At 45.0% G+C, this 16,845-nt stretch overlaps 1 protein-coding gene across 5 annotated transcripts in view; it reads right to left on the bottom strand.

Annotated features, from left to right (window-relative positions):
* The window catches only part of LOC109994097 (RNA binding protein fox-1 homolog 3), a 441,124-nt gene that overhangs the window by 16,669 nt on the left and 407,610 nt on the right, over positions 1 to 16,845 (bottom strand). For 4 of the 5 annotated variants that reach the window (XM_029279958.2, XM_065965158.1, XM_029279959.2 and 1 more), the window contains 6 exons: positions 14,275 to 14,367; positions 13,436 to 13,496; positions 12,863 to 12,916; positions 6,106 to 6,238; positions 3,978 to 4,017; positions 1,539 to 1,597 (listed from right to left, as the gene is read on the bottom strand). In XM_029279958.2, coding sequence (XP_029135791.1) covers positions 1,539 to 1,597; positions 3,978 to 4,017; positions 6,106 to 6,238; positions 12,863 to 12,916; positions 13,436 to 13,496; positions 14,275 to 14,367 — 440 coding nt within the window. The remainder of the gene's footprint in view (positions 1 to 1,538; positions 1,598 to 3,977; positions 4,018 to 6,105; positions 6,239 to 12,862; positions 12,917 to 13,435; positions 13,497 to 14,274; positions 14,368 to 16,845) is intronic. The other variant, XM_029279957.2, reaches the window with a different exon arrangement.

Consider the following 16,845-nt stretch of genomic DNA (forward strand, 5'->3'; position numbering starts at 1 on the left):
TAATTCGAGCCGCGGCGTGGCCTGATAAATCTTACATTATCGATATGATCTTCAGGCTCTCAGGCAGGGTGTACGTTATCACAAGTGACATGCTCAATCCTTCCCAGATTAGATTCCCAAACCAGCCCACATCCCCGGCTGACAACGGCTTTCAGGGGCCCCGAATGAATCAGCGCCGCCTCCTCAAACGTAGCACACCTGAACCGGAGTGACATCACTCAGAAGTGATAGAGTCCCTGCCGGTCCATCTCTCCTTCTCTCTCCCTCTCTCCTCTCTCCTTACCTCCCCTCGCTCAGAACCTGAGGCCATTCATAAATACCGCAGTGATATACCCACTCTCCCATCACAAGCAGAGAGTCACGACATATATCATCGCTTTTCTCATCCAGTCCAACAAGGTTAGTCCTTTTTTTTGTTATGTATTTTAGCTCCGAGCTAAAAAGGAATATGGCGGGTTTGCCTAATAGATAAGATAACTGTAGAGGAAGAAAAAAAAACCCTTGAAACCTTTTTGAAAGTAGAGAAATCTTAATGTGGCAGCCCCACATTCATCATATACAAGAACAGTCTCCAGTAACCGTTGGCAAAGACTCGTTTTGTAACGTGTTCTGACTACTCCTCGTCCTTCAGTCCTCTTCATCTATTAATCTCTCACTCTGTTATTTTCTCTACTTGACAGCCTGCAGGATGAACTTGTTCCTTTTGGTTGATGTTCATATTAATTCATATGATTGTTTATGATTCACTCAGCTCCTTTTTTTTGTCAGAATTACTTTTTTTTTTTTTTCTGCCTATACTGCCCAATGAAAGTTTTGCAAATGGGTGGAACTCCAGCTAAAAAGGCAGCTTAAGAATAGAATAGAATAGAATAGAATAGAATAGAATAGAATTACTTTATTGATCCCAAACTGGGAAATTGTGGAAAGAAGCTCTCGCTCATTATATTTGGATGTCAGATGTTTTTTCATTTATATGAAACTTCTTTAGAGCTGTGCTTGAAGTCTTAATGTGACATCAATCTAATCTAATCTTCCAATAGTAGTGAGACAGGCGTCAATACGAGACGCCCCTTTAATTATTTTCAAACTAAACTTGTGCACAGTTAAGATGGGAAACATTTAACATTTTCACCAGAAAATGTGTACAAAATTAGGATAACCAATAAACACATTCAATAAATATCGATAAAGACATCGACTTATTTTTATTTTATTTTTTTTGCGTGCCTATTCATTTTTTACTTATGTTTTATGTCTTTTAACTTGATTCTGTATTTCACATGTAGTTTTCTTTTATCTTGTGTGAGCTGTTACATGTTTTATTTATTCTTCTGTACAGCACTTTGGTCAACTGTGGTTGTTTTAAAGTGCTTAACAAATAAAGTCGGATTGGATTGGATTGGAATAAATTATTAGTTTGATCTTCTTTCCACAAGTCTTTAAATCATTGAAGAGCACATTGAGATTAATTTCATTTTCTTGAGAGAATGCTGGTTTAAAAAAAAAAAGATCCAAAGTGAAATGAGAAGGATTCTCACCTGTCACTGTAAGCAGCGGTGGTGGTGGGCTGGGCAAATCTGTATGCTGCATAGCCGCCCTGTAAAAATAGCAGAGTGTTAATCAATGATGAAGCTCAACCTGCTCAGAGAAAGGTTAGATCTGAGAGATGCAGAGGAACAACAATGCACACACAGAGCTTTAAATTGCCTTAATAGTTAAATGTCACTGCACAGTATGTTGATCACCAGCCCACTTTACCCAAACTGCAGGACCCCTTTCAGACACCAGAGGGTGCTGTTTGATGTATGGTGTTAGAGGCGAGCGGGGGGGAATGAGTAATGTTCTGAGAGGCTCGTCCAAAGTAGCAGCAACAGCAAGAACAGAGGCCATGTGAGCCAACTCCCCCGAATTCAACCCATTTTTAGATTGAGGAGGTTCTGCTGCTTCATTATTGAAGAGACCCTCTTTTTTTTTTTCTTTTTATACGACCCCCCTGGCTAACAAATGAAGTAAGAAGGGGGGGGAAGACGGTCAGACCATTGGGGAGTCAGGACCGCTGTATTCATTTGCCAGAGTGGGGAAGGAATTAAAGACCTCATTCTGGAGTGCTGCTATTACTCTCTTTGAAAAATGAAGCCGTTCTCCCACTGTTTTTTCTATTAGTGCCAGCGGAGTGTGTGCCCATCTGAGTCCATACGTTGGATAGGTGGCTTTTAATAATGCATGTTTTCATTCATTTTTAAACTCAGGGGAGCGGGGGGGGGGGGGGTGACGTCCAATGGAGAGGTAACTGTAACTGTGGCTGCACATGAAATCAGGTCAGGGGGCCACAGCGATTGAATTTCCCCATAAGGTTTTTTCCATGGAGATGGAGACAGGAAGTCAGGCAGTTGACTTCCATGGGACAGCCATGGGACAGCCATGCCTTGGGACTGCGCTGATTACAGCAACAGCCTGAACAAACACGGGAACCAATAAATCACTCTCCCACATTGTCAAATCGTGCACACAAACAGCGCAGCACATTTGTTATTTTGTCGCGAGGATGTGCGTGTTTGTGCATTCATGTATGTGCGTTTCTATACAGGGGGTTGCATGCATATGTATAAGCACATGCAATGTATGGGGAGTATATTTATAGGCGTATGCATCCTTTTTCTCATAATGATTTAGGAGGTGATCTATTTCCAAAAGGAATGCCTCGACATATCAGCTGGCTGGATTTGACAGTCAGCCAGTGTCCACAGAATGATTGTGGAGGACACTGAGGGCTAAGGGGACGCTTCCTCCGTGGTCACCTGAGGCCTTCACCCACCTCTCAGCCAGTCTGAAGCAGTGCAGTGTCCAGTGCCAGAACTAATGGCAGTAAAGCGCCATGGGGCTGGCATGACATGTTGAATGATGGGCCGACCTGGCCGGGCTTTGGTCAGGGGACATGGGGAGGGGAGGGGGGGGGGGGTTAGAAGGACTTAGCTGGAGGTGGAGCTGAATGAGCATGAGAGACAAACAGTATCACTCAGAGCACGGCCGGGGTCTCGTCTTCGGCGGCTGGATGTCGTTACAATAAAAAAAACCGGTGAAATACAGTCCTATCATGTGGGCTGGTGTGTAAAGTCGTATATCACTGGGGTTCAGCGTTTCATTCCCCAGACAGTGGTCGTCGCCCAGGCTGAAAGTGAAAGGCAACTGTCATCTCGCTATCTGTGCAGAGGAGAATAAAAAACTGCAGAATCAAAAGGGGAAAATTACATCGTCCCACAAATGTTTGGACTATAATGTCAAAGTGGGTGCAGCGCGTGGTAATTTCAGCATTATCTCCACGGCGTCTGTGCTTTCTCTTTGTCGAGGGCGACGTGCGGCAAGGGCCAGACCCCTGATCTGACCCCCCCCGCCTGCACGGACAGCTCCAGAGGGGATCGGCTAAATCCCTTTATCAGCTGCCGCTCCTCTTATCTCCCACACGGTGATGGCTGGGAGGAGCCGGCTCCACTCAGGGCCTGCGCAGACCCCCTTGGGGGCAAGAAGGGATATCCCAACCAAAAACCCCTCTGAGTGTACACAAATACAAAAAACATGAGAGAGGAGGAAAGGAGGTATCAAGAATAATGGGGGATGAGGGGAGGGCTGTAGAAGACAAGCCACCTCAAAAAACCCCAGACTCATCAAAAGTAAGAAATGACCTAACTTGACATCAGGACACTGAGCCTGGGTTTGCCTCTATGCCAAAGTCTGAGATCATAGGAAGAGAGGGGGGGAGAGAGAGAGAGAGAAGGGAGGAGCTGAGGGGGTTTTAAATTTTGTTGTTGGGTTTCTTGGCACAGTAGACAGAGGCCTAATCGACGCCGGCTTGGCAGCGATGCTTGGAGAACGCTGGGGGCTAAGGAGATCACGTTTTTGTCTCCAGGGCTGGGGGCTTTTTGTCTGCTTTACTTCTGTTTCATCTAAGCAGGCGCGAGGAAAAAGCCAACTGTACTTACATAGATCTCTGCACCGTAGAAGCCATCTTGGTACACCACCCTGTGAAATTAGAGAACAGGAAAGGAGCATTAGTTGATTTGGGGCATACATGCTGCCCACCCTGCCCCCCCCCCCTCCGCTGAATCCAAGCCTTTTCTGGTTGGTTCTTCCTATTGGAAGTGGGTCTGTGGGGGTCAGCTCTTAGCAGCGTTAGTGTACTGTAGCACAAATAATGAATGACACGTTGAAAGGGAAAAGTGCAACCGCTTCACATCCGCGTCCAATTTTCTGCTCTGGTAAAAAATGTTTGTCTTTTCTAGTTGCTGCAGTGTTGTCAAGAGGGCTGGTGTTTGCTGGTTGACGGGGGAGGAGGGGGACAAAAAGAAGGAGCTGCGTTCTATGTCCCCGCTATATAAATCAACCAGCTGCCATTGGAAGCAGAGGGCCCCGGAGTGGGGAGGGAGGGGAGGGTGGAAAGGGGAAGTGGGGATTTTCTAGTCCGAGCTTCAGCAGCGAGTCTCCCTTCTGCAGTAAGACGGATCCTGATCTAATCACAGATAGACAGCTACACTGGGCCCCTAGCCGGCCTCCGTCAAGACCTCTCCCACGGCCACACAGACCACTGCTGATAAGAGACGAGTGTGAGGCAGGGTTTGCACAAAGCCAGGAGATCAGCATAGGCCCTGGTCACAGTCCAGTGAGATCTGCCCCAGTAATACGCTATCTGGGCTCTGTGCAGCGCTCCCTGTGGCTTTGTTAGTTCCTCTTTTGTCAATAGACGACGTACAAATAAGGACGGGCAGAGTCGGGGCATGTACATACCTAGATACAAACACTGATTTTACTCCCCCAAGACGTCTCATGGAAGTATAAAGAGTAAATGGAGCGCACCACCTTAAAAACCCCCATGGTATTCTTTGGACAGATCTGAGTTTTATCCTATTTTGACAAACCAAAATGTACAATGTGAAGTCTAATCCTGTATGATACAAGCAAAACAAGGCATGCAATACACACAGATATACACTTATACAACCCTAAGAATCACCTCTTATAATAACATATTTTCAACACATTGTCATATGTACATATTTGTGCTGACAAACACATGAAAGTCATGGTCGAGGATGTGAAACAGTTGCAGTTTGGTTTAGTTTAGACTTGGTTGAGTTTAGGTAAAAGGTTTTTTTGGGGGGGGGGGCGCTTAACAATAATAATAATAACTTTAGTTAGACATCACTTTTAAAGGCTTTATATGCGATTTTTTTGATCCAGCAGATGTCGCCCTTGAGCACCAGCATGAAACCAAAACAACTCGCGCTGCATTGTTGCGTTAGCATGTTAATGCTAGCGATCTTTATTATGCTGGTATCTTCACACTGCATGTAAATTTACCTGAAATGAGCGTGATCTAGAAACACAGTTAAGCAGTGAGTACAGTATGTTATTCTTCTTTTCTCTAGTCCCTCAATTAAACAACTTTTATACACAAGGGGAGGAGTCAGCCGGCTGTCCTGGCGATGTAAACAAAGTGAAGATAGGACTCTGAAAACTCTGAAAACATCACAGACAGTGGGACTCGGGTGTTACACCCATTGTAGACAGTCATGACTCACAGAGTTATTTTCAGAGGAGATACTTGATTTCTACATTTAAGTGTAAAGAATCACATAGAAAGCCTTTAAAGAAAGATGTTTACAAAGTGCTTCGACAGACAAAGCTAAGAAAGAAGATTTTTTTTGGGGGGGGCTGTCGATTGATAGGCATCTTACATCTGTTGATAAAATATATGTGGTTATGTTACTGATGAGGCAAATGGGGCATTATGTTCTTAAAGGACATAACCCATATGACTTTTAGTTTCCGACAAGATTTGGGATCTGATCTCTGGGTTTAAAGTCCTGTTTGTTATCCCAACCAACCAATTTATTGCTCCCAACCCCGTCCCAAATGGTCTTTATATCTTTTTTTAATCTCTCTATACTAAAGTACTGAATACAGCCACTTAACATTACAGCCGTATGACAAATGGTAAACATGGGTTGTAATCAGTGGTAGCACAGTAGAATCAAATAAAAAACAAAGTCTAGAATTGTCTGAAGTGCTCATTTTTGTTTTGTAGATCGAGGCTGGAGATGTAATACTCACGCTCCGTAAGCTGGGATGGGTGGCGGCGGTGGAGCCGTGCGGAACGTATTGTACACAGCCCGTCCCCGACCTCGCAAGTGGGCACCCCTATAGGCAACCGTAGCGCCTGTGGCAGGGTAGGGAAACCCTGTTACTATGGAAAAAGGAAAAGACAGAAGAAAAAGAGAAAATGACTTTCACAGAACATCCTCCACTTGGCATTGCTTACCTTATGACAGAATACATTACGAGAGAGATGCGTGGCACTGCTTTCCCTATGACAGAATGCATTACGGGGACGACAAGGAAACAATAGATTTAATCTTTTCTAGGTGCGCCTCATCGAGCACTCTCTCCCCTTTCCCAGCTCGCTGCTTTGTGCCGTACTCAGCAAGGATCCACATTTGCTGTACGCATCCTTCCCTGATGCCTGGCGAGGGGGCAGCCTTGGAGCAGAGGCAGGTAATGGATGCAATACCACTAGTTTCGCACCACGGCTTTCTGCATAGTTGAGACACAATGGGCTAGCGGTGAGGAGAACAGTGGGAGGGGGAGAGGTAGAGGGCGTTTCTAGGTGTTGAATTCAACGGGAGGTGAACGACCAGGACTAGACATCCAGATCTTTTGCCTGAGGTGAAATGGAGCAGATGGTGCTGGACAACCAAGGCCCCGGAACCCCCGGCATGACCCCTATCTGGAAAAAGTATCTGGGACCATCTTTGGACAGTCACACAGGTACATGTGTCCTCTGCTGACGACTGTAAGTGAATCAGAGAGGAAGGGGCGGGGCGTGGGGTGAAAAGCATCGGGGTGTGTTCAAGGGGTCGGTGCGATGGTGCGACAAAGTGTCCGTGGTCACAGACTAGAAGACAGGCAATGTGATCTCCAGCTTTCTACTTAACCTTCAATCAGTCCAGTGCCTGTGTGTGACTACGCAACAAACACCGATCAGATTTTTTGCTTCCCCCTGTTCCAGCAATTTAAATCCCCCCCAACATCCTGTTCCCTCGTTTCCTTTGCTCTCTTTCCCTCCCCCCCCGATGCCTAGGCAATCACAACACACTCATCCACCATTATTCTTCATCCCCAGCGACGCCCCCCTCTCATCGGCATTCCCTTGAACTTATACTTCTTGATTCAACTCCATGACATATTTTGGGGGGAATTCATCACAGGCCACTTCAGTTCGTCCAATCAGAGATGACTCTGTGGAGCGGTGAAGCTTCTGCCTGGGTCCTGCCTGGATGGGGGAGGGAGCCGGGGGTTGAGTAACACTGGTTAATAACATGTATCCAATGTATTTCATATGAAGAGGCTCCCACAGAGGAGACGGCGCAGGCAGTCCCTCACAATCGCAGATAAACCGGTCCGCAGTAAAGAACTATGGCGGCTCGTAAATAATCAGCGGTGTGTCGGTTCACGCCTGGAGGGGGGAGGGAGGGCCTGGCGTTACCATGACATGTGCGGCGCGTCTTTCCCAGCCCTGCAGGTAGACGTGGCCAGTGAGCACCCTAATGAACGATGCACACCCTATAGCCCCGCTGCTTCAATAAAAGCTGACAGGGAGACAGATTAGTGGTGCTTTTGAAAACACAGAGAGCCAGGTTTAATGTCTTCTGCCATTAACATCACGCTCCATTAGTGGGTTCCGCGCACACATATTCAAACTCTGCGACTCATTTGGCCAGGTGACGCCTACATCTACCTCACCACCACCACCGCCACCACCGCCACCAAGGTGCGTAGCACTTTGTTTGCTGCCGACATACCAATAGACTGCCTGGACTTGCCTCGTGCCCTCTTTCCCCCCAATTGATTTATAATGCTGACCTTGACATTTAAATTAGTCTCTTTTTTTTTGGAGCACTGGACATCTGAGCGCGGTTGCTAAAGGGCAAAAAACAATCCTCTTTGATAGTTTCCTTGGTGTGTTTTTTTCCCTCCTCCTTTTTAACAAATCACTGCTGTTTCCTGGCCCTAGAGAGTCCAATTGCCTGATTTTTTTCTTTTTAGGAAATTTGTATGCAATATGCATGCGGTGATGTATGTGAATGTAAACTTATAATGAGTTGGCGATAGGCTACACTGCTTCAATAATAACCCATAAATCAAAGGCACTGTCACACCTTGGTAAGCATGTGAAAAGCAACAACAGCCGCGTTGTTCGAGAGCACAAACCTGGTCTAGCCTCCAAAGTCAAACACCTTTTTTTTTTTCCGCGAGGTGGGTGCCGAGGAGAAAAATATGAGTTACGCGCTGGAGGGCGATGGGGTCACGCTGCACCTCATATGTCATATGTGTCAACTTGAGAGAAGCTCAATACCTGCGGAGCCAGTTGGACCCGAGGTAATCCAGCTCTGTGCCAATGATGGGGTCATAACCGGCTCCCATAAAGAAAGATCTGATTTTCCACAAGGTTGATCTCTCTAATACTTCCCGCTCAAATACATCGGCCAATGAGCACTTAATCCATGCACTGGGGACCGAAAACAGCTTAATCTAATCAAGAGTCTGGACCCTAATTATCCCCCTAACGTACACTTCAACAATGAAAGGCTCCGTCTACATGTATTAAGACGGCAATTAGCCTTTTCTTTTCTGTCATTTAAACAGCTTTTTTCGCTTTTTTCATGTCAAGCCCTCAATGAAGCGAAACGGCACCAAATAATATGAACTGGTGAGTGAAAGGACTCTTCCCCCTGCTTACTCATGAAATAGCTGCAGAGGAGAGCCTCTGTCTGTTTGCCCGAGGGGGGTGGGGGGGACGGGGACCATATGAAGGGATTTCTAAATGGCAGCTGTCCATGGTGCTGAAAACATCCAACAATGAGGAAATGCCAGAGAAGTTTGCCAATTATTGTAAAAAAAAACAAACAAAACAGTGCAGAATGGGGACCACTCAGATCTGCCTTAGTATTTTTAATTTATTTTATCCCTCGTATGGAAGCAAAAAATAGATGTACTAATGGATACCCTTAATCAATACTAGGATACCCACAGAAACATGCTAACATGCATGTTAAATCATTCTATTGTGATTTAACTATTGCTTTATTACCCTTTTTATATAGAGATGAACTGTTGTGGCAAGTGACTTCATTCATTTATGTTTAAAATCATTTTATTTGGACGTTAATTTCTTTTTCAATTGAAGAAAAACCATGTTTTAAAGCTTGAATACTTCTGGTTTTCAGTTTTAATGGTTAAAGAACCTTCATAATAATATAGCTAAGCTTGCACATTTTCTAAAGGATTTTTTATTTTATCTTTTTATTTGAAAGGGAACAGATACAATATACATACATAGGCAAACTGAAAACAACAAAGTATCATGGTGTTTGTAGTGGATGATAATTTGCAAAACCTGTCCCTAAAAGGGCTTTTGTTGAAAGGATAAGATGCATTTTGAGATATTAAAGGGACAATAGATAAAAGTGTCAATGTAGGCATGAGAGGACACTTCAGATTATGGAGTTTTAAGGGGTTAAAAACAATGAATTATCAGGAATTTAGACTTCATTTAAACCCTTTCATGAGCTTTAGTGAGATAACCTCTCTCTGTAAACATTGACTATAGACTGTACACAAGGGTGCATGTGTTGCTAAGCAAATAAATGGACCAAAACAAAGACATGAGATAGTTGTTATATATGGCTGGACCCAGTTGAGGACAGATTCTGGGGTTTGCTTACAAAAGTTTTTCTGTAAACAGATCAGCCCGCAGGAAAAAGAAGAACAAAGATGAGCACTGAAACTGGACGCCTTCCAGCTCTCTCACACACACACACCATGATTTGTGCCATTGCCATGTTTTATTGCCAATCCTTCCATTTGACTGGGAACCCAATCACCTTGCTCCTCTTTCCCTACAACCACCGACCCCCCTCCCGCCTCCAACGAGGCTCTCGGGGAGGTTTGGGTGTTAGGTGGCAGCAGAGGACATGGCGCCACCTGCCTGTACCCCTACCATCTAAACCCCCCCTTCTCCCCCCCTCTCCCACATCCCCCCTTCCTCCATCGGTAGGAGGAGCCAATCTACCCGGGAAGAGGTTAAGAGCGGGGAGCCGGCATGAGGCGCTCATCCGTCATTCTCCTGAATGGGTTTTGAGGACAATAAACCTGTAGCGCCAGGACGAATGGAGACGAAGTGTGCTGTCACCGAGCCAGGATTTATGGCTCCCAATTTCACTGATCTCCCGCACAGAAATGAGGACTGATAAACAGTGATTAATCGCCTTTATATCCCATTTTACTCCCACCAAAAGTATATTAACTGTAGCCATAATGATTTTGGAATACATCCTGAATTGACGGAACTTGTCTTTTTGTGTTTTCTTTTCTTGGAGATGGGAGGAACATCCTAATGAAAGGCATGTTCTGTGTGTTTTGTTTTTGTTTTATCCGAACAGATAACGGCTACCTTTTCCTGCTCATCAGGGCTGGGTGTTTTGTTTCAAAAATGTATCTCTTATTTATGTTTCCCGTCTTCCCAGCTGGCAAGCATATGTCGTCGTTTAGGCTTGGCAAACTCCAGTGCCATGTCAAGACGACTTGAAAAATTAGCAGCCAATAAATCACCCAACCCCTCCTGCTTCCCCTGCCTGGAGTGGTGGACCACACTCCCTCTGATTTATGAGATGATTTGGGAAGTGTGTGTGTGTGTGTGTGTGTGTGTGTGTGTGTGTGTTTGTGCTCGAGTGTGTGTGTGTGTGTGTGTGTGTCTGTGAGCATGGAATGGAGAAAGTGCACATGAGAAAAGGGGGACTTGTGTATGTGTCTGTGTTCTACATAGGGTTATCTATTTGTGTGTGCTGGAATGCTTTGGTCTGGGTGTAAAAACAGGGCAGAGGACAGAGTTGAGTGTGCATATAGGTCAGTAGAATTGGAGCTTAGATTTTAAGAATTGACTTCAAAACATTGTGATATTAACTCAAAAAAAAACTTTACCAATTCAAGTTGTTGCAAATTAAATGTGTAGCATTTTTAACATTAGGACAAATCATAGTACGTCCACTGAAAGTGTTTGTTTTTGCCACTGACAGTAGTGTTGTGTTACTCAAAATCGGTCTTGGTGTCAAGACCACTTTTTGAATGTCTCAGTCTTCCAACACATTTTTACTCGGCCTTGTCTCTGTATCAGACTGGGTGGACTCTGGATTTTGAATGAAGACCACCACTTAAAGGTTATTTTTTTTACGTCATTACTGTGACTAGAAGGAAAATGCCCCTTTCTAAAATACCGGTGTTATGGTTGATGTTTACTGTTTTCATCTATACTTATGGTCTTGGTCTTGTCTCGTTCTCTCCCTGCCTTGGTCTGGGTCTTGATCTCTAAATGTCTCGGTCTCTGGTCTCCGATACGTCTTAGTCTTGGTTAGTGTGGTCTTGACTACAACACTGACAGTCTCAGATTGTTTTTCTAACAGACGAAGAACAACAAGATCTCTACACAGAGACCTTTTTTAAAGAGTAAGATACTTTTTAAAAACCGGAAACAGATGTTTATTTGCCCTCTTTAAACGACAGACTGGATGGACAGAACACTATTTATGCCATGCTCAGTTAGACTGTTTTGTGTTAGGACGGAGCGATCTCTTAAGTCACATGACAATACAAAACTTTACCAGTCAAGGCAGCAAAAGTCAAGCCAACATTGTGATGAGCACAAGTACAACGACTGTTTTTATCAATGGAGTCTGTTGGCTTGTAGAGAAGGGAGAAACAAAAAGCCAAGGTTCAATTCCACTTTGTCGTCCAGATGTTTGATTTAGTGAAAACTCCACCTGACCATGGCAACACATATATAAATATAAGCACAAGGGATGTGTGTGTGTGTGCTCGTCCGTGTGCATAATTATCAGGGGAAAGATGTCGAAACCCAATGGAGTGTTTGGGGGGAGGAGGAAGAGGAGGAGGAGGGGGAAGGGGAGGTGGGAGGAAAGGGAAGGGAAAGGAGGAGGCATGGAGCGGGTGAGGGGTTGGAGATGAAATAAAAATGATAGATGACTGCTTTCTGTCATGGACAGTTATTTAGAGGTTCGCCGTAAAGCTGTCCGGGGAATGAACAGATTTTAGTCTAATGAGCAGAAAGGAAAGCCGTTAAAGTGGCGCGATGTGCTCAGCACTTCTTCCAAATGAAATAGTACCATTTCCCCCTCATTAAAATGCAAAGGGTTCATATAACATACAGCAATAAAGCTGGCATGTCAGAGGCAGAGAGAGAGAGAGAGAGAGAGATAGGGAAAACCCCACTGAGCTCATCTCGTTCCTCCATTACTGAGAACCAAAAAAAGGAATAGCGGCCTTCGACAGGGTAGGTGCCAACAATATCGCTCACTCAATCTCCCTTATTCGGTTAGCTCTGTAAAAGTCAATCTGGCGCACTTGGCAAATCCATCCACAGCAGCAGCCTCCACAATCTGATAAGAGTTGCAGGGGCGCTTGCTCTTGAAATCATTTTTTTTTTTTTTTTTTTAGCTTTTACAGTTGCACACGGCGCAAACAATGGCTCAGGCTCCCTCAGCCACTCAGAGAGAGCTTGGATCATCCACTGCTTATCTGGGGCCCGCTCTCAGATTCACTTTGATTCGAGGGGGGGGATTTCATGTTCAGTAGGTGCAGGATGAGCCCGATTGTAGAATTTTCAGGGGGTCAGATTGGGATTGGCTGCGGCTGATAGTGGCCTCAGGTACAGAGTGGTACATGTTGGTGAAAGGCAGAGAGAGAGAGAGAGAGAGAGCCTGTAAACTCTGGCTGCAGAGGGCCGCTGGTCTCTTACCGGCATACAGTTCAGGACCATAGACAGCTCCTACCACTGGATTCAGCTTCCAGCCTGGTAAGCAAAAAAACCAAAGCAAACAGAGAACAATTGGACTTGTATGAAAATATATTCTCACATTTTATGCATGCATACACTTTATATATAAGTTACATATAATTGGTTTTGCTGCCGACTTCATGAAACCTGATGTTTGGCTTTTTTTCATTTTAATCTTGTTTTTTTGGGAAGTAGAATTGGAAATACTTTGTCGCGCTTGAGAGGAATAAGGAATAAGGAAATGCTCATTACTCTAAATCTACAAAATGAACATCATGTTGTGTTTAAGAACACTTCAGTCATTAGGAAAATGTTCTCTGATGTAATAAAACAGTAAGGAGATAAATAAGAAGTAAACATATTTTCTTGTAGACATTCATATAATCAGACTAGTTTGTGCAGCCTGTGGAGTCGCCCCCCCCTTTTGACTATTTGAACTCAGGTTTCAGGCACTTGACTCCACTTTGTAATCCACAGATTGCATCCACATCTTATACTTTACACAGTCGTTGGTTTCATGTTTCTGTGTCTCACCGTTCGTGTAAGGGTTGGCCACCTTTTTGTTTGTCATCACCCGTGCTGTTGCATTGTTCACCTGCAATAAAAAACACACTTCTTAGTATCACTTAGCCAATCAATTAAAACACTCCAGACAGTCAGGATGGAAGAGGAGCAGGCAGCAAACCAAGACAAAATAAGGACACATTTATAATATAATAACTACATAAAAAAATGATTATGTTAAATGTTTGTGGCAGCAGAATTTCGGGGGCCACCTTTTCATGAATTAATTCATCATTCTCAATTTTCTTGCAGATTACTAAATTACTGGAAAGAGGAGGAAGAGCATGCACCAATTACCCAGAGGTATGGATAAAAAAGAAAAAAGAAAAAGAGAACAGCCTCCAAATTCAGTAATTGCTTGGATAAACAAATGGATTCCAAAAGAAAAACACAGACAGTGCTTTGATTTTCTTCTATTGACCCGATGAGAATGACTGAGTGGAGAGGGGTCCGCTTGTCGTAAACAAGAGTAGAATAAGAGCAGGCAACACTAAACGATGGTGACAACGGGGGGATGCAGGTCTTCTCAGATTAGACGGGGAACCCGGAGGATGATGGCATGCATTCATTCTGCGTTGTCAGGTAATGATGGACAACTGGTGTGTCCAGGTCGACATGTCTGTGCGTCCCGCATTCAAGTTATATGCACCATTATGCATGCATGCATCCAGGGATGCAAATATCCACACACACGCACAGAGCAGCCGCATGCTAATGCATGGGGTTTCAAGTTTTTTTTTTTGTAGGAGGAGGCAGCAGGCAGGAAGTAGAGAAAGATGAGGGGGGAAGAAGAGGAAAAGTGAAAGCACCTCTATTTTGCGTCCCTCTACGATTGTACCGTTTAGTTTCTCCCGTGCACGATCGGCATCTGTGCTTGTTTCAAAAGTTACAAACCCAAAGCCCTGAGAGCACCACGTTAGCCACCGGTGGAGAAAAAAGGGAGAAGGAAAGGATGCACACATCCGAAGACATCCACACACACACACACACACACACACACACAAAGAGAAAGAAAAAAGGAGAGAAAGGAAAGTAGAGGTGAGAAGACAGGACTAGGTGTGCAGCGGCAGCAGCAGCAGAGTCGAGTTGTAAGCAGCCAGATTAATTAGAGGCAGTTAGTGAGGCGTCAGGAAACAGCAAACAGAGAGATCCAAAGGAAGGAGAGAGGATAACGGTGACATGACCTCGCACAACAACACCCAACAAACCTGCCTGCTTTACCCAATTAAACAGCACAGCACCGGTGCCACGGGTGAATGTGAGGGAGGCAGCAGATGCAAAACACTGTTAGCTGCCATAATAGTCGTATAATTATCTACACAACTTCAGCAGCTTGGCCGCTCAAACAAACCCCCCCCCCCCCCCTCCCCCCTCCCCCCTCCCTCCACCCCTCTCGCCTCATCCGTCTCCATTTGAAAACACGGACATCCAGGAGAGGGAGAGTCCTAGGCAAGGGAGACTTGATCTCTGACTATTTCTAATCCACTGCTCTAATAAGTAGGACATTTTTATGGAGGCAAAAAATTACAGCGGCCCATTGATGCGAAAAAAGTGAATGGTGTCACCGCAAAATCCCATCCTGTTGTAATGGAGAAGAGCGAGGATATTGCCTTTAAAACCCCCCTGACCAAAATATACCCAACGTCTAATTTCCATCCCCCCCCTCAGCTCTCTGTCTCCCTCGCTCCCCTGGGGGGGGTTTGTCACTTCCTTGAGTTATGTGGACTGGGATGCTGGACCTGAGCGCTACAGCTAGGAGCTTTATGATATGCTGGCCAAACAAGCAACCATTCCTTTGGTTTCTATTTATACTTATAGAGGCATGGGGCAGAGGGGGGGGGAGGGGAGAGGGAGCATGGCCGACGCTGCCTGATAATTGCTCGAGGATGTAATACATGTGAGAGATGGCGAGCGGGCGTGATCTCGTATGCATGGCGCAGGATATCTCCGGGGCCGCTATTCCTAGCATAAATAACACGGGGACCTGTCCTCGGGGGGGAAAAGACAGATAAAGAAATAAATTCAGAAAAAAGGAATTGAGGGCAAAATTAATCCTTTGGACATTCACCCGACTGTGGTTACCCCCTCTATCTTTTTTTTCTTCTTCTTCTTTATCATGCACAAATAATTAGCTTACAAGAGGGGAGAGAGAGGCCACCATTTTTCAAAGGAGACAAACATATTGAATGCAAATTGCCAAAGCTTCATAGGAAATAGATTGTTTATTAATGGCCTGGTCGGTTCATTATATAGCACACAGTGGTGCGGGAGAGAGAGCGAGAGAGGGGCATCATGGGTAATGGCTTTGTAGGGCACAAAAAATAAATGCTTGTTACGGCAGGGGGAGGCAGGTTTATCCGGTGCTCAATCTTGTCTGGCAGTGGGGGGGGGGGGGGGGGGGGGGGGGGGGGGGGGGCTGAGCCGGGTTCCAGGGCTCCCAGCGTGCCTGTATACCAACCCCACACTACTCCCAGGTATGAATGGGAATCAATAGCATTCATGCCTCAACACCCCCAGCCAGGGACCCTGTCTGCTTTATGAATGGAAAGCTGTGGAGCTTAGTACACTCTATTAAATGAACAGCTGGATGAGGAGCACTCGGCTGTTCACACCACCGCAGGCTTCACCTGTCCATGGGAGCTGGTTAGGAGACTGATACTGCAAGAGGAGAGGCGGAGCTCGAGCTTCTTCTTCTCTAGCAGCTTTCTTTGAATTCTTGGGTTTTGGGAGTCTAGATGATCTTTAACCAACATTCAAAGTACTCATGTTTAAATGAACGTTAACTTAAACCGGTGTTATCCGGTTATTTGGAGGCCATGGTGACATATAATGGACACTTTTTGGGGGCTCTGTAAAGAACAGGAAGTGGTATGCTCTTGCTCAGGTTGTCCGCCATCCATCTCACCATATAAGGGCGGAGTTTGGACGTTAACCAAAACTATACCAAGGATAATTGATGATGAGTGGATTGATGGACAGGTGTCCATCTCTGGACATTTTGCTCTGGGACTGGAAAAGGTTGTCTTTACTCTGTTTTTGTTTTAATGTCAACATATCTTTGAAACAAAATACCCACAAAAACTGAGTTCTCCCATTTGAGAAATGGATGTAAAAACCTCCCGAGATCAGCTGTTTAAGCCTTCAAATAAGATCAGTTTGTATAACTGTGACCCGATGCTATGAACCAATATGTTTCTGGTGGAGATCCACACTCAGACACACACTAACACTTTGTTAGTTGGATTTTCTGAACACTAAGAACCCATTTTTTCCTCAACTTGCTCCTCAAAATGATCATATCACCTTGGATGTAATTGAATATTTAAAATCTGCCATATTGCAAACAGCTAATGCACTCTGTGGGAAGTTTGAAATGTGAA

This window comes from Labrus bergylta, chromosome 16, assembly GCF_963930695.1.
Source record: "Labrus bergylta chromosome 16, fLabBer1.1, whole genome shotgun sequence".
Lineage (NCBI taxonomy): Eukaryota > Metazoa > Chordata > Actinopteri > Labriformes > Labridae > Labrus > Labrus bergylta.